The 17,937-nt window shown below is 41.8% G+C and overlaps 1 protein-coding gene across 1 annotated transcript in view; it reads left to right on the forward strand.

The window, feature by feature from the left end:
* The window catches only part of nsmfa (NMDA receptor synaptonuclear signaling and neuronal migration factor a), a 49,879-nt gene that overhangs the window by 2,748 nt on the left and 29,194 nt on the right, over positions 1 to 17,937 (forward strand). The window contains exon 2 of the mRNA XM_061798885.1: positions 5,848 to 5,963. Coding sequence (XP_061654869.1) covers positions 5,893 to 5,963 — 71 coding nt within the window. The 5' untranslated portion in view covers positions 5,848 to 5,892. The remainder of the gene's footprint in view (positions 1 to 5,847; positions 5,964 to 17,937) is intronic.

The following is a 17,937-nucleotide window of genomic DNA, read 5'->3' on the forward strand; positions in this document are numbered from 1 at the left end:
GTTTTTCACTTTTGCTGGCAGCTGCTCCACAAAACATGAAGTGTGTGCACACTCCACTCCCAGTTCTTGATAAGTATCTGCCTGTATGGCACTTTATTTCGTACCAAGCTTGCTTATTGCCTGCCTCTTGGACGTTTTCACGCTCCGTTTAGCCATCACGGCTTGCTTTTGTAATTGTATGCACTCGTCCTTCTTACGGCGAAATTGATGTGCTGGCACGAGTCCTCGAACGCAGAGGGGATAAATGTCTGCTGGCTGACCTTGTTTGAGATTTTTCTTCTCCAGCTGGACTATCTTGGGAGGTGGGGACAAAGAGCAGGGTAGAACAAGAAATGTGTGTTTCTGGGAAGAATATATGCGATAGGACAAGCATAATTGTGTGCTTATTAGAGCCAGAGAACCAGCATGTGCGAAGGCCCTCTCGAAATTGGTTAGTTTGTTTGTCGTCATTATTCATAGAGCAAATGAATTGCCTCTTTGCTCCAAAAATATTTTACTCAAAAACATTTTGCAGTCGTGTACACCCTGGTGAAAATGTACATTTGTTTGGGCTCGGGGCATGACACCAACACCTGTTTAACTGATTGTATACAAATATTGTTGTCTCAGACTACACTGTCATAAAGGTCCCATATTTTACCAAACCAACTTTTTCTAGTATTTGGTATGTCATTTTGGCTCTATGGTGCCTCAGTAAACGTGAAGTATGAATTAAAAATTGTCCATGCGTTCTTGCATTACAGACGTTTTTCTACTGAGAAGCCTGAAATCCGGCCATTTGAATTTCTTAACCTTATCTACGTCACTAGCAAAGATCTCTACCTACCTCTCCGCCCCCGAGCCGGTGCTGTCAGCATAACAAACGTCTGCTCTCACAAATAATGAGGGTTGGGTCTTCGATGGGTCTCCTACACGGAGGCAACCAATCAAAGGAAAGGGGGCCAAATATGAACAAAGCGGATACAAAACTGGGTCAAACAGAAGTAGCTGTCAGAGGGGCCTTGTTTGGACACTAGTATGACAAAACCAAGGTGTTTTGTTGAAATGAAATTAACACTTTTATACTCAGTCCATGTTAGAGAGTCCCTCTCTGGAGGTCTTAATAACCAAAATATGGAAACTTTAAAGGGACACTGCGTACGATTTTCAATTGTTTACTGGCCAAAATCGATGTCTGTGTTTATATATGTCTTATCATTGGTGTATTATGACCTCGGCTAATGATCTTAAGTGAAAAATTTTAGATTCATTTATACATGGTGACCCAGTAGGGGAGCGCCATGACAGTCTGCCTTCTTGAAGGTGAAGTTGCCAGCTTTGTCCTCGACAGTTAGGTCAATACTGCCTAAATTAGCCTAAAGCTAACTTTTTCATTGAGTTGTGTTAGACGGTATTGTTGTTCTTCAAGGTTTTTTGATATATGACGGCTACCGTTGTTGCAATACGTTTTTGAAAAACTGAGGGATTCGTTTGGATGCAATACACAATTTCAACGCTGGATGGGAGTAAAGTAAAGTCCCTTTAAACACAGTTTTTCTGAAACACCCATATCCTCCACCTTTGTGATGCACCTGCGATCATCTCAAAACCAAAAGGTAAGCTGAGCTGCATTGTACAGATTAGCATTATTTTATTGTTAATGTGTCCATGTGGTGTATAAACAGTTGCCCTTGAAACGGATTGCCCTGATTTCGGCAAGAAATAGGGTGTGTACACTATACAGTTTTCTATAAATCTTATCTTTAGGGTATATTGACAAAAGAGTGTCGCAGACGTAACGTTAACTGAGAACTGTTTTTAACTGTGAAAAAAAATCCATATTAAAGTCTCCTTTAAAACACAAATATCATGTAATAACTAATCGTAAGAAGAGATTTTGACCGAAGTCTGTGATTAAGGCCCCGCCCTGAAAATATTTACAGTCAGCCCCTAGTGTCAGAAATGTATTCTACACGTTCTTTTTAAATTGAAATCGAGACCATTCTGACACGCACACACAGACACACACACAGTCTCTCTCCAGTCTGTGCACGGATTGCGCTATCAATCATCCGCCCATGAAAAGCTCTCCTTCTAGCAGTGCACTTGATTTCGATGCCTAGCTTGTGTCACTTAACTGCCGCCATCCATCTCGCCTGACCCCGCCCCGCTCGGCCAAGGCAGGTGAACGTGCACGGTGCCCTCGCTTCTATGGTGATATGCAGTGGCGTTTCAGTCGCGCGAGACGTCAGCTGCCTAATGCTGTGCCACGCCTCCTTGCCCCCATTAACACACACGCATACATCTCCCTGGCACCTTTTTAATCTGCATCTTGTCCTTGCAAATGCTCGTCATTTTGTGTCGTCCCTCATCTCCAGCCCGCCTCTGTCATGAGAATGGGCTTTAGTGACAAAGTGATGGGCTTTAAGTGGAGCATGCTGCGGTCAGTGTGACAAATAGAGCACAAATCTTGAAAGATCCTTGTTGTACAGGCGAGACAGGCCATCGTCTTTTATTTGCTATTCACGTTCGATGGACTAGTTAGTGTTGTCGCCATAACGAGCGTGCACGTCTTCCAACGGTTGAACGACAACATTTTTTTTGTAGTTGACTGCAATGTGATGAAACTCGAAATGAAGTGGATTCGTCGATGACGTCATCAATATATATAGATGTTTAGCACATTGCAGCCATCCCAACCTTTTTTGGAAAAAAAACAAGTTTAATATGATTATTAATCTATTGTTAATAGTGTTAAGTGATTGCGGGACAACAACAGCGTGTAACAGGTCGACTACAAAACCAGACACGACAGATCAATATTGAACAGCAATAAATGGAGACTGTAGATCGGTCTAGTGACCTGGGCAGTGTAATCGATAGCAAAAGTGATGTGGAAAAGGACGTTGTTTGCAGACTGAGGAAAGCAGAAGACGTTTTTCGTTGACATCAACAGTGTTGAAACAGTAAAACAAACGAAAACATTTCGAGCACCGTCGTGTTGCCGACGGCGATCTACGTCAGCCTGGAAAAACACAGTAAGAATTGCCGATAAATTGGGTGTTTTCCATCAGCGATGCCTAAGAAAAATACTGAAAATCAGATACACAGACCACATCAAAAACCAAGAGGTCCCAGAGAGAGCGAAAATGACGAAGCTGACAGAAATTGTAGCAGAACGATGGTTGAAATTGGCCGGAACATCCTGAGACTACCAGACACCAGAATTGTCAGAACAGCAATGAAACGGACGCCGTCAGGAGGGAAAAGAGGAAGAGGCAGAGCAAGGAAGACGTGGAGGGTGACGCTGTTGGAAGATGTGACTGGAAGAGGAGGAAAGAAGAAGGGGATGAAAGAGTGGCAACATGGACTCGATAGAAGAGCTGGAGAACGTCGTCGGTGAGCGGACAAGGTGGCGCCGAAGCCCCGTGTATAAGAGACGAGGCGTGGAAGAAGTGTCAAGTCACAGTTTTGTTGTTCATGATCTAACCCAAAGCTGAAAGTGTTTGCACAAAGAAATGTACAAAAATAAAATACAAAGCCACTCCTGACTGGCTCCTTTTGTGACCATTGTAGACTGCGCTATTGATCTGTATTGCAATCAGTCAAGCACTGACATACCGTCAGGGTCAGAAGAAACACTAACATCTTTGGCCGATGCGATTTTATGACCAATATGTCTTTAGGGCCCTTCCATTTCTCTCTTTGTCACGTCGTCCTTTTTTAAGCAGGAAAACATGACCTGTCCTCTCCCACCGCTCTGTCCCCCTAATGCCCGTTCACATTTCCCTTCCTCCTTCTCTTTTTGTTCCCTTGCCTTTCTTTTCCCCTCTCATTCATCCCTCCCCTGTGATTTCCTCATCTACAGTCCATCGGCACACACTCTCGCACAGTCTGGAATTTTGTATTACTTTACTGGCCACACCAACCCAGTTGTGCTATGCTTATTGATTTTCATTCTTTTTTTTTTTTTTTTTAAATCTCCGATGTTCTACTGTATGCGCGCGCGCATGCTGTGCACATACCAAAATATAATGTACAATTTGAATGAGTGGGTTGAATGAGTGATTGATTTGACGTTCGAAGGCTAATTTGTTATCTGCTTGCATGATGAGTGTGCCTGTCTGCATATGTGTGTGTTCTTTCTTACCAAATGTAAAAACTGCCCCCAAGCTTCTAGTTCAAACAATTGATCTGTCACTCCTCCCTCACCTGACTTACACTTACAGTTCTTTTTAATCCTTAGGAAATACACTGAGTACAAATGATGCCTTTCCAGCAAATTAAACCAGAAAACGAACTTACCATCCATTTACTTTCTATACGATTTATCCTCATTAGGGTCACAGGTGAGCTGAGGTGGCCTATCTCAGCTGACTTTGGGTGAGAAGCGGAGTACGCCGTGGACTGGTCGCCAGTCAATCGTAGGGCATTCCCAAACAAGGATTCACACTCACATTCACGCCCATGGAAAATTTTGAGTCTTCATCGGACCTAACGTGTGTTTTGGGAAAGTGGTTGGAAGCTGAAGTACTCGGAAAAAACCCACGCAAACATGGGGAGAACAGGGATGGCGTGTTTATGTATATAGGCTTCAAAAGGCAGATTTAAAAGGGCTTTTTCGAGTAAGTGAAGAGCTTAACTTCCTATGTGCAGGTACCAACCACCCCTGCACATTTCTCTGTTACTGGCGAGTACACGGAAGTGATACATTTTTTTGTTTTGTTCATACACACAACTTTTTGTTACACTTTTTACTTCTTTCTCAGTTTGGTACTTCTATAGCATCAAAGAGTGAATAGTTTTACTTTAGTTTTATTACGGGCGGCACGGTGAGTAACTGGTTAGCACTTCGGCCTCGCAGTACTGAGGAGCCGTGCGAGTCAGGTGCGGGAGGCTCCAGGATAAGCGGTATGGAAAAAGGATGGATGGGTAGTTGTATTACATAGCAGTAACTTCTTTCCGCACTTGTATGACAGTTAAAGTGTCAAAAAAAATCACTCTCCTCTTTTGCAAAGAGCATGTAGTTTTTTCTTAGTTGCCTCATACAGTGGTTAATGTCTTTTTACACTTGTATGACAGTCAAGAATGTTGGAGAAAAAACTTGCTCTCGTTTTATTTTGTGTTCACTACTGCTATTACTTCAAAGGGCGAGTAGTTTTACTTTATTTTAGCTTTATAAATAAACTTTCCCAAAAAAAAAAAGTTTTTATTATTTATTTTTTTACACTGGTACGACAACCAGGAATGTTTAAAAACTCCACTGAAATGAGGCTCGATTCAAATGTTGCTTGTCGTTTTAACACTGCAAAGTTAAAAATTGCCTGTTCAGCTCATAAAGATTTTATGCTGGCCACGACTTGACCCTGGCACAGATGAATTCAATTTCTATGATTGTCTGTGGGCGAAAATGGTGCGGGAATATGAAAACAAATCAAATCAAGCAGCGTCCACTGTAATGATACATTACACACTGCAGCCCCCGAGTGATGAACATTCCACACATTGCTCGTGTCCATCACATCCCACTTCCACGGACCCCTCCCCACTGTGCTGCTGCTGATGCTGTGATGATTTCTCCACCCTCTCTTTCTCTCTCTCTCGCTCTCTCTTTCTCTCTCTGGCTCTGTCGGTGCACGTCCACTTCAATGAGACACAGAGCAGAGAGTGAGGAGGACTCCATGCGTGTATTTCCACGCGGTCTCCGCCGCACGTGCTCCCTTTTTTTTTTTTTTTTTTTTTTTTTTTTTTTGCGCTGCTGGCGGATTTCCTCTTTTGTCGCATTCCCTCCATTCAGCCACGAGAAACAGAGAGACCGAGACCGAGTGTGTGCTTTTAATTTTTAATTTTTTATTTATTTTTTATTAGTGGTGGGAATGATCTGCTTTCCGTCTGCGTCGTTTCCATGCCAGCATGGGAACCGCCGTGTCCAAAAGGAGGAATTTGAGAAACGACGCGATATCGTCCGTCGCAGCAAAAGTTAGGTGAGTGACAGCTTGCTTAGCTCCCTCTTCCTTTACGTGTATAAGCTTATATTTGAATGACGTGACATGGATGAGCTTCATTGTGTCCTTGTCCCGTGTGAAATGGCGCACCAAAATGCTTCTTGCGTGTAAGGGAGTTCAACGCAGGACATGTTGGGGAGTCTCCGGGCTCCTGTGTTTGTGAATGAAGCGTCATTGTGCAATGAAAGTCATGCAGGGGGCTGCACTGTAAAACAGCATGACTTTGTTTTTGGAGGGGGTTGCCCTTTAAACAAAATGACGTCAATCAGTCAATCAATCTATCAATCAGTCAACTAATAAGGAAGTGATCAGCAATCTTTCTCACTCCAATCTGGCAAAGCGGACACTTTGCCAGGAGTCCATACAGTTCAGTCTTGAGGGACCATACAAGCTAATGTGGATTATTTATTTATGTCTTACATTTTTTATAAATGCATGCAGCATCTCATCTGCGTGGTGCCGTGTGATTCCAATTCGATCAATGAATGACCTTGACTTGGCATCACACGTGTGGGCCGATGTGCTGTTACGTCATCCGCCTTCCTCCTCCTCTGCCGTCTTTGAACCTCGCGCGGCCTTGTTTGCATGCGGTGCTGCGTTTGTATGTGTGCCACCTTGAGAGGAGATGTGCTTCTCATACAGAGTGGCGAGTGGCTACACGGCTGGCCTGAGTGGGAAGCCTGCATTGTTAGGGAGGTGGCAGGAGAAGGACATTTCTGTTCCTCAACTGGACTCTAGTGTACCCCAGTTGGTTAATAAGTAGATTTTACAAGAACTGTCCTGTGGTACAAATAGTACGCCATTGCCATGTATGTAGACCTTCTGCCTTTGGGGTGTACAGGTAATGGTTTTCAACATCTTCATCATCAAGAGCCCACACGTGACAGGGGGAAATAAATAAATTGCTGCTTACTGCTCTTGTAGTATGTGGTGTACTCGAGGTGGCCGACACAGCACCCCACACGAATAACAATAGATCCACGACAATCCAGAGTCTCTTTCCGAAACCGTATGTCTGTCGTAGTACCGAACGTGACCTGTGAGAGGCAGCATGGTGCCACAGGGCATCCGGACTGCCAGAAAGTAGTACAGTCAATATGATATGTTCCAGACCCACCAGCAATAACTGAACATCTCAATTGAATCTCATTTAGCAGCTGAAACGTGCAACCGTAAATGTAGCGCTCCTTTCCTACATGTGAGGGGACGACATATTTCTGCGTTCGTAGATACGATCCACCAAAAATGATGGGATGTAGCAGAGTCCCAAGTAGGTGAACCATGATACAGCAGGGAACACTGTAGAAAATAGAAGCAGGGAGGCTAATGGTTAGCCTGTATGGTAGCCTAACTACATTGCGGTTGTAGTCTTGTAATTTTTATTTTGGTGAATAACATTCCACTCAACACAACCATGCAGTTCTTATTCTATTTTTGTCTGGCAACAGCGTGAGTTTGAGGTTGCTTCCAATTCACGTCAAAATCGGTGAGTCGGGAGGTTGCTCCAGCATGGCGATGTTCTTCTTGGCCAGGAACTGTCAGATGCTCAGGGCGTTGTAGAAGCAGCCACGAGTTGTCCTGCAAAAACTCTCGCCTCTTCTTGTGCACTGAACGAAGCAAACGGTTCATTGTTTACGTGCTGGTTGATCATCTGGTCCACATTAACTGGGAAAACTTGAAGTTTGTAGTCCTTGGTTTGAAATATATCTTTTCCGACAACTGTCCTGTTGGTGTTCCCAGCACGAATGAATCAATTTTTAATAATTTATTATAATCATATTTTAGCATTAACATTCCAATTCCATAGATGACTAAAACGTCACCTTGATTTGTTTTGACAGTCGGCAACAGTTTGAGACACGGGCCAACAAGAAGTCAAGTTGTGGCTCTTTGTTGGTACGTACAGTGTGGGTCCTTGAATCAGTAGCTGTGACTTTCTATCGCACGGGATAACTGAAGCATGTGAGTTGGAATTACCGCATTATGCTAAACCTAACAGTCATGCATACCTCAATAGAAAAACTCCACGGGCTCTGTTTTCATGGACGGCGCATCTGCGGAGGGCCGCAAATGCCGGCGAATCCTGATTTTCGTGCAAGCGCAAGGCTCGCTGTGCATGTTTGCCAATGTGGTCGACTATTTTCCCCAAGCTGGGCGTTCCGGCGCAGCGAGGGCGTGTCCTCGGAGACACGCCCAACGGAGTGACAATTTTTGGGGGAGAAAATCAGTGTAAACGTACGCCTGCTCAGACCACGTCTAAATGCCGGCACAGCTGGTCTAATGCGATTTTGGTGAATTTGATTGCCGCATAGGCAGGCAGATACTGAGGTCTGCTGACATATTTTAGTCGCCAGCGGTTGTCACCATCTCATTCTGTATTTATTAAGGGACCACCTGCTGGTCAAGGGTAAAAAAAAAAACCTTTTGTTTCAATTTCACCAAAAGTACAGTTAGGTTCTGATATTGTATGGTTCACTAGGTGGAATGGTGATTGTGTACTCAGCTATTTTTTAATGTACCAACTGGTTGGTACACCTTTGCAAGAGTGCCAAAAAGTACTCCTATACGGACTGCCCTTCGCAAAAACAATGACGGAAACGTAAATGTACCATTGAGAATGTAACCATGCTACAGTGGTGCCTTGATATACGAATGAGTCGACTTGAGTTTTTCGGGATACGAGTCGTCGTTCAGCGGATTTTTTTTGCTTTGATTTGTGAGCAAAAAGTCTAGACGCGAGCACTCTATGGTGGCAGCGAATTCAACTCAACTCACTTCACAACAAGCAGCAGTTCGGTAGAACTGTGAACAATTCTTCAAAAACGAGGATTCAAGCGGATTATCGCCACTCCCATTTAAAGTTTACTCTAAAAGTAAACACTTTACTTTGCCTCACAACATTCTGTTTAGCATAATGCTAACAAAACATTTACACAACCGATATTTGAAAACAAACAGTGAAGCTACACATGTAGATCGACATAAAAATACTCACAGGCATACATTTGTTATCATTTGCGAAAAATGATCTATATTTCTGCAGTTTACTGAGTCAGTTGTGGCACCCTTCTTCGTATGTGTCTCTATGTCTTTACTATACTGCCCCAGGTAGGAAAGGCGCGCACAACAGAAGGAGCAGCACAATGCCCATTGAATTAAAGCAAAAAAAAATTGGCAAAACTGTTTATTTTTCACGTTCCATTAAATTGTTATTGCTGTATGCTTTTATAAAGTACAAGAGTCCCAGTTTGTTTAGTTTTTGGGGGATGGTGCAACGGATTAATGGCAATTCTATTAATTTGAATGGGGAAGAATAATTTGAGATGTGAGTGTTTTGAGCTATGAGCGTGGTCACGGAACAAATTAAATTTATTTCTAAAGGCACCACTTTACTGTATATTGCTTGGAATACTTTCTTGAACTGTAATAATATTTCATGGTTAGCCAAATTCAAGGACATAATTCTTTGTCCCCAGTCGAACACGCTGTCCCTAATTAAAAAGTCTTGTAATAAAATCCTCCCTAATACGAAGTCAGCCGTACGGCTCGGTTGAATTTTGGTGCGTTAATAGCGCTATGAACCTTGGCTCCGGCTGATAGGAAATGCTGCTCAATCCCATCCAATATTTAGTAGCTACTCACCGGCACATGACCCTGCAAATGTACAAGCTGCCATGCCAAAGTGCTTTTCGCCATATTTTAACTGCACAGGCACGCACCGTCAAGCAAACCATCATCTAGGTGAATATACTGTGTAATGCAGGGTTTCATGTTCGTGCTCCCTTTCCTCAATGTGTTCTTTTAGAAGGGCAGGCTCAAATGATCTTTCTGCACATCTTCAGTATTCGATCAGTGCTGCTACACTCAACCGTCATTCCACACTGGTTTGAAGTAAGGAAGGTTGGCCAAGCACCACCGACTTTTCATTTTGAGTAACCGGCCAGGACACCGGGATATCGAAAGTTACGTTGTGAACAGGCGACAGCGCGGAAATGCACTTTGACATAAATTTTGGGTGGGGATGAAGATGTATTTTTTTCAACAGTAATCTATACAGTAGTTTGTCCATGAGCTCCCTTAGTAATACCCAATGACACTTTCCAAGTTCTCCAGAAGATCAAATATAAAGGATGAAACAAATAATAACAATTGTCGGTTGCACACAATTCTCTATTTCTGCAAACAGTGGCTCGGGGCATTTATTTACTCAACTGCTGAAGTGCGAGACCTTTATTTTATGTGTTGGAATACTAAACAATGACGCCGGTATTTTAGAATTCATGTCAAGTCGAGCAGAAAAAAAGATATGAATAAGAAATAAGCCACATAGCTCCCCTAACAATAACATGAACCCACAACAATGTGGAGCAACCACCAGCCAGTCTGTTGGAACACTATTCCACAAAACAGAAGACGATCTTCACAACTGTGCAGGAGTAAATATTGAATATTGAGCAGCTCGGTAGGTGCTGCTGTCTTGGTTCGCAATGCATTGGTTCAGCAGTTAATTCTCCAGTGTGTTCCACTAACAAGTGTATGTGTTCACTGTGATGGTTTAAATGCAGAGAACAAATTTCGTGTGCATGCATGCATGTTCATGATAATAAAAGATGATGATTCTTCTTCTTCTTCTTATATTATCCATGTATTGTTAGAACAGTCTCGACTTGCGAGTTTAATTTCTTCCTTGGCCAAGGTTGTAACTCAATTTACTCTTCATATATCAAATCTATTTTCGCCATTGAAATTTCAATGACATTAAGCCCCCGCCCAAAAAGCACACAATTTTTTGTTACATTTTAATAAAGAAAACTAGCACTGTAAAGTCTAATTATAAAAGCATAATAATAGACTAATAATATAGACTAGAATAATAAACTGGTTTTATTAAGTGTATTTAGGCCAAATGTCTCTCTCTCTCTCTCTCTCTCTCTCTCTCTCTCTCTCTCTCTCTCTCTCTTTCTCTCTCTCTCACACACACACACACACATTTGGTTCGGTACACATCGACAAAGCGAGTGCTCATAACTTATAAGCCAAGCTACCGCTATAATTACTTAATGACCCTATTTTATTTCCCCTGATGGAATAAGAGAAGTGACTATTTGTCCGAAGTGGGGCACACAAGAGGATCTAACAAATTGTTTTTAAATGTGAGGGACCCCACACATGCCGCGCTAAAAAAATGGGGGTGGTTACTGCTCTTATAATATAGTTTGTGCAAACTCCACTGCTCTTCACCAAAAGAACACCATACCTACTGTGAAGCATGGTGGTGGCAGCATCATGCTTTGGGGCTGCTTTTCTTCTGCTGGAACTGGGGCCTTAGTGGAAGTGGAAATAATTTTGAAAAGTTAAAAATAGCAGTCAGTTTTGGCTAAAAAAAAAAAAAAAAAAAAAAAAAAAAAAAAAACTTCAGGCTTCTGCTAGAAAGCAAAAAAATAAATAAATCAGGAAAAACCTACTAGAACAACTGAAATTTGTTTGGAGTTAATCAGCGGCACTTTAAATGGTGGCAGGTGTGTGTTCACTCATTGAACTTGAGTTTGAATGTGATTTAATTTTGAACACAGCCACATCCCAGTTATGAGGGTGTGCATACTTGTGCAACCACGTTATCTCAGTTGTTTATTTTTTACATCGCCTTTTTGAAAAAAGATTTTTGCAAATGAATTTCACTTGAGTTGTGCAGGTTACAGGTTGCATTAATGAATTAAAACAAGTTTGAAATGATTTATCTCATTCTTTTTCTATCGCAAATACCTAGGGTGTGCAGACTTTTTATATCCACTCTACGATTGTCAGCCATACCAGTTTCTGAGTTGGTGTAAAAAGCACTCTTAAGACATCCCACACCACAGAATAATAGGTCAGGATAAGCTTTCAGACATCTGATAATTGGGCATTTGCCGACTCAAATTTGGCCCGATTGTCGTTATGGGTGTACCCCACTCGAAGTGGACGTTCCACCTAGCGACTAATTGAGACACAGCATAAGAGGGATGTCCGGTATTTGAGGAAATACAGATCTATCAGATACCCAGGTCCTGGGTATGATGTCAAAGTGCACTCAGGCAGAGTAGGATGGTCGCGTGTATGGCTAGAAAGTCCCAACTAACGTCTTATGAAATACACACCAAAAAATTATATTACCTAATTAATTCTAAAACTGAGCATATCGCTGTAGTGTGAGGATACAGACAACAAACGTGCTGCCTTCTGAGTTGGTTTTGGATGACCAAAGGCTAGATAGACAATTAGCCTTTGCTACAATTATAAATTAAGATGTCTGAGTTGAACATAAAGACAAGGGAAGAAGACCCTGCTATTTAATAAGAAACGGCATAGGAAAATAAGACTAGTCAGATCTGGTGTGTGTTTTTGAAAACACCGTAGCAAGAAAGAGCTACTCGGTGGCAAAGAGAGTAAGTCTTCATGTTTATGGATGGCTGGTTACGAAACAGGTCACTCTCTCATTTCCAGCAGCTCATGAGACACAATGAGCCGCTGAGAGCGTTCAATGGAGGCTCTCCAGTGGCTTCACATGGATTGTAAAAGCTTTGATGGCGCTCTCCCCGCCAGAGAGGAGGGAGGAGGCCTGATGCAGTCACGCCCCGAGGCCGTCGGACAAGGGGTTAGCGCTGCGAGGGCGTGACAGAATAAAGGGTTTTACACATGGATGCAAATTAAATATCCTTATTGTATCCAGGATGGTCGACAGGTGCGGTTGTCTTTTGTCACGAGCCACTCTACTTGGTTACATAATGTGTTTTTTTTTTCTTAACCTGATATTTATACGCATTGACGCAAAGGAAAAGGAACCCTCTGAAGTCATGAGGATCGGTTTTACATCAACAATGTTGGTTACACTTTTGGATTCCTGATTCTTAGTAAAGTATCCTCAATTGAGTAACAATTTCACCATCACATCTTCTTCTCCATCTGTGTTCCTCCTCCTCTTTGTAGACCGAGTGTCAATGTTTCACCATGAAATATGCTGTCTGAATGAGTGAGTGACTTTTTCATTTTATTGGGACAGTGGAGTTTTATTGCAAGTATCGTAACTCAAGTATACTCATTCCCATTAGAGATTTTGCTAACACTTTTTGTCATTGTAGTGCTTTTTGGCCTCTGTCAAGGCAGGACCCCTCGTCGATTGATCCAATTCGATTAGCGCCAATAGAACTGATAAGGTTGAACACAATCTGTTCTTGGATGCTCTCAAGTTGCGTAGACTTGGAAACTCATTTTCCTTTGGAAATAATGAAAATAGAGTTATTGGGTCAAACTATCACCATAAAACCAGTATTAACACATAACACACATTTAAGTTAAATCGTGAAACATTGCAGTACCACAATTATAATAATCAACTTCACAATTATAAGTTTCTTGTTGGACCAGAAAAACATTTAAATGACTGACCGATATCATAACATGTACCTTCTTGATTTAGATGAATATTTGCATCAATATGGCTAAGGTAGCTGGAGTCAAAACCCTCCATGTTTAAAATGCGTGTAGTAGTTGGAGTTGATCGTTGATTCAGTCATCGAGTGTTGTTGACGTTTTAATCAGCTTCCACATCGCGCACTTTGCTTATGATCACGTTACAAAAAAAAGCCCACACTGCAGGCCTCTCAACATGTTTCTGCTGCAAAGCTGCGCATATTGGTAGGAAATCTAATTCAATTAGTACATCTGAGAGGAGGTTCAATCAGGAGCACTGCAAGTGAGGCATCTGTTTGCTTGGCAGCCCATTGTTTACAGCGGCAAGACGCCTGGAGGGACATTAGGCCTGATGGTATTCAAACCATTGGGAACCCTGCCAGGAAGTGTTTTTAAACCACAAGACTCCTGTCCTCTCAAGATATATGGTCACTGTGTTAAATAGCACTGGGAATAGCCAGGAGACAATCAGATGCGAGTCGATAATGTGACGACTTGGTGCCCATGGCGGCATAATTTATCGTAAGTGTCCTTCTGAGTCGACCTGCTGATGTATGCGTGGAACTGAGATATCACCTCATTATCCATCATATGTGTGTTGAGTATGTGTACATGTATATATTTACTGAATACTGTGTATAATTTTCAAATGCAAAGGCAGAAAACATTACATTGTGTTGCGTTGTCAAAGGCACAACACTAGAACAGTTAAATTGTATTGAAGGCAGCAAACAGACTTAAAAAGCCTCTACCCAATATGTCTTCGAGATGCTCGATAAAATTGGCAACCCAATTAAAAAAAAAAGCCGGGACGAAAGGCGCAAGACAAGAAAAACTGCCTAAAGGAAATTCTGACTTTGTTTGACATTTTGGATTTAATGATACAAGATAATGATTTTTTTTGGGGGGGGGGGGGGGTTCCAGTGCATAGACTGCATCACCATCTCCTGCTTGTCTACGTTATAGTGAGGCGTAGGCAAAGGTGGTTTGAGCTTCACAAATTCTGCCTCGCAACAAGTGGCCAGACAAACGGGAATTACCACTTACCAGAATGAAGAATTTTAGCAAAGGTGTCACTCAATGTTGTACGAAGGCTTATTGGGGCCACGCTAAAAAGAAAAGAAAAGAACATTTTGTAATAAAAAGTCCTAAAGTAATGACAATAATTCCATAATGCAAGGAAAAAAGGCATTATACAACAAGAATGAAGTTTTATTGTAATGAGACATAAGGTCTTATTTTTCCAAGACAAAAAAGGAAAATTACGAAATAAAAGTCAAGCTGGTGAATAAATTTCCAATATTACAATATAAGTCTTCATGATATAATGTGAATAAAGTGTTGATGCTGTATAATCAGGAAAATGTATTACTTTTCAATTACTTTAAATTTATGAGAATTAAAGGGAGGGACATCATATGAGATTTTTCATTTCGAAAAAGTTATGTTAGCTATAATTAAGATGAAAATTGCAAGAATAAAACGATGATATGACGAGAATAAAGTAATATTAGAGAAAAGTTGTAATGTTAGTGTATTAAAGTTGTACTGTAATGACAAAAAGTAAAAAAATAGGGAAAATAAAGTCCTAAAATTATGTAAACAAAGTTGTAATATTATAAGATTAAACCATTTTAAAGCATACGCTGCACCATTTATTTATTCCCCCCCAATAATCAATGGCTGCTTAGTGCTAACACTTTGTGTTCGAGCTCTCAGAATGGATTTCATTCCAAATCGCCTGTCAAACACTTCCTTCCACTTCTCATCATGGAGAAACCGAACAAGAATCGGTTTTAATGGACGCACTGAGAGGCGCTTTGCCGGCTCTGTTTCAATCTGCATTTCCTGTCATATAATGCATGATGATGGCGAGTGTTTGGCGCCATTGTTTGCTGATTCCAATCAACTCACCTGCTGAATAATACAACACGAGCGCGGGACTTCAGAGGGACACCTGCTGATTAAAGCGGCTGCTGCATTCGTCAAGAAGGTCCTCGAACGGGGTCCAAACACTTCAATACTGCTACTTTGTGACAACATTGCCAAGTACTCCTCACCCTTAACCCTATTCTAACTCTTACCTGAGAACTGGGTATGATTCACATCTACAGTGACCAGTCTTTCCTTTCTTCTTCTACCTTCATTTTAAGACCAAGCAGTCCTCGTAAGAACACACGCTTACACGAGAAACGTTCCTTGCAGAGACATTGCACGATATCCTATTTTTAGTGTGGGGTTGTGTTGGAGCTGATTGGTTGCACCTCGTCAAATCTCTGAAGAGGGTTAACATCCGAGCACTGAGAGGAGTCTGGTTTGCTGCGGATCCTCGCCGGTGAGGATAAACACCCGAGTTACTCACATGAATTCTCTAAGGCTGTCCAATTCAGATTTGGTGCCTACAATGTATCCATCTATTTGTTTTTGTTTTTTCCCCCTAAATCAATTAGTTAAAGATGATTCCGATCTACGATCTAGAATTGGGTCACTACCATGAAATGTAACTGCCGGCATTTGAAGAGTTTTCCTCCAGTATTAAGTTACGATACTGGAGGGAACTTCTCTTCGAGTCCCTGAAGCGTTTGAACTCGTTTGTTCTCGTCTCGAAAATGTGTATGAGTTCACTGTTAGTTCATCTTTAAGGGCGGTTCATTTAATCATGCAAAGCAGCTTTGTTCACTCACTTTGTCCCTTGAGGAATGCAGAGGAGCGTAAGAGAGTGAGAGAAGAGACAACCAGGAGATTAGAGGACTCAAAATGCATTGAATCAGAATTTGTAACGTTTGGGAGTGAAGGAAAAGATGAGAGCATCAGATATTCGCTTGTGTTGCATTCTTATAGCTGAGAACACGTCAGGTTATAGTCCAGGGGGCATCAATACAAACGGAATACATTTTAGATCGTGCCTTTAACAACAGTTCAGGAGAAAGAAGCATGTTGACTTGCAGCAGATTCGTTAGTCAGCCGGCTAGTAGCTAACTTGCTGAGGCCAGTTCTTGCTCATTAGTCAGTTAGCATCTAGTGGTCTGCTAAGGACAAGCCAAATCTCTAAAATGTCAGGACACAAGACGTGCACTAAATACAGACCAGCAGAGAGTAGAGATCCTTTTAATTTGAGGACTTTCACCAGTTATAAAAGAAGCAGACATTCATACAGCTTATTTCTCTTTGCCATTCAATTTTCAACAGTTGACTCCTAAGTTCATCGTGGCACTTTGCCATTTTGCACATCTGTGCGATGCCATTATTATATGTAAACTTCTGCGTCATATCTATGTGAATAATATGTAAGTATTTTGCGCTAAATGATCAGGCACCGCTATGCCTTAAACAGCCCAACCGACTAGAGCACTAAGCTTCAAAGGCTAACATTTACTTGTGGCTACCGGAAAAGAAAAAAAAGGTGAGGTAGAACTTACAGTTACACTCTCACTGTTTAAGGCTGAACTTAAATCATTCCCCTTCGATAACGCTTATTGGCCCAGATGACTTGCAGTCCAATTGCTACTTCCTAGTTTACTGCTTCGAGTGTCGGACGTTGCACGGACAGCTAGGACATGACCGTTTTCTACTTCTGTCTTCCTGTTCCGAGTGTAGGACATTGAACGGACGAAGCAGTCGTTGCTGTTGCTGCTGCTCTACTTCCTCGTCCCAGCTGAAATTCTGATCACTCTCGCTATCGCCTTCTCGGTCTCCCTCTCTGCCTACTGCTCCTCTCCTCCGTCACTCCCTCAACCCAACCGGTCAAGGCAGACAGCCGCTCATACTGAGTGTCGGGTCTGCTTGAGGTTTCCCCCTTAGCAGGAGTTTTTCCTCGCTTCTGTGGGCTAGTGCTTGCTCATGCAGGGTTCAGTCGGTCTTTGTATAAGTGTGTAAAGAACCCTGAGGCAACTTGTGATGTGATATGACGCTATATACGTAAAATTGAATTGCATTTATATTTATGTATACTGTACCTAGGCTCAATAAAGGTTGGGAAACACTGTATGTACTTGGTCAATAAATATGACTGTATTAATGATTGGTTAATAAAATGCCAACACAAATCTGCACCTTAAACTAAATCCTCATCAAAATTTAGGCAAGCTCCTTGGCCCAGGCTGCTTCGTTTTATGCACATGGTTAAACTATTTTTTTTTTGCCATCAAAGAATGTAATCAGAGGGCGTTATCTCTTGAGAGTCGCTCGCGGTATTAATTAATATTAATAGAGTCAGAGTCATACCCACTTTTCTCATTTCCTCTTTTCATTCCCCGACACAATAATGGACTGTTGTGCCTGTAATTATTCCAGTTGTACATTTCCCATTGGTGCGATGTGTCTTTGTCTTTTCTTCCGCTCATTTTTATCATTCTGCATAGCAGTTTCAGCACTCAAAATACAAAATTATTGAGACCCTTTCTAAAATGACAGCGAAGCACAAACTTTTCAACTGATCAGAACAGTTCATTTAAGCATTTTTCCAATTGTCGAGGTCCCAAATGATCCGACCTAAACCCTTCCA

Source organism: Phyllopteryx taeniolatus, chromosome 15 (assembly GCF_024500385.1).
Source record: "Phyllopteryx taeniolatus isolate TA_2022b chromosome 15, UOR_Ptae_1.2, whole genome shotgun sequence".
Classification (NCBI taxonomy): domain Eukaryota; kingdom Metazoa; phylum Chordata; class Actinopteri; order Syngnathiformes; family Syngnathidae; genus Phyllopteryx; species Phyllopteryx taeniolatus.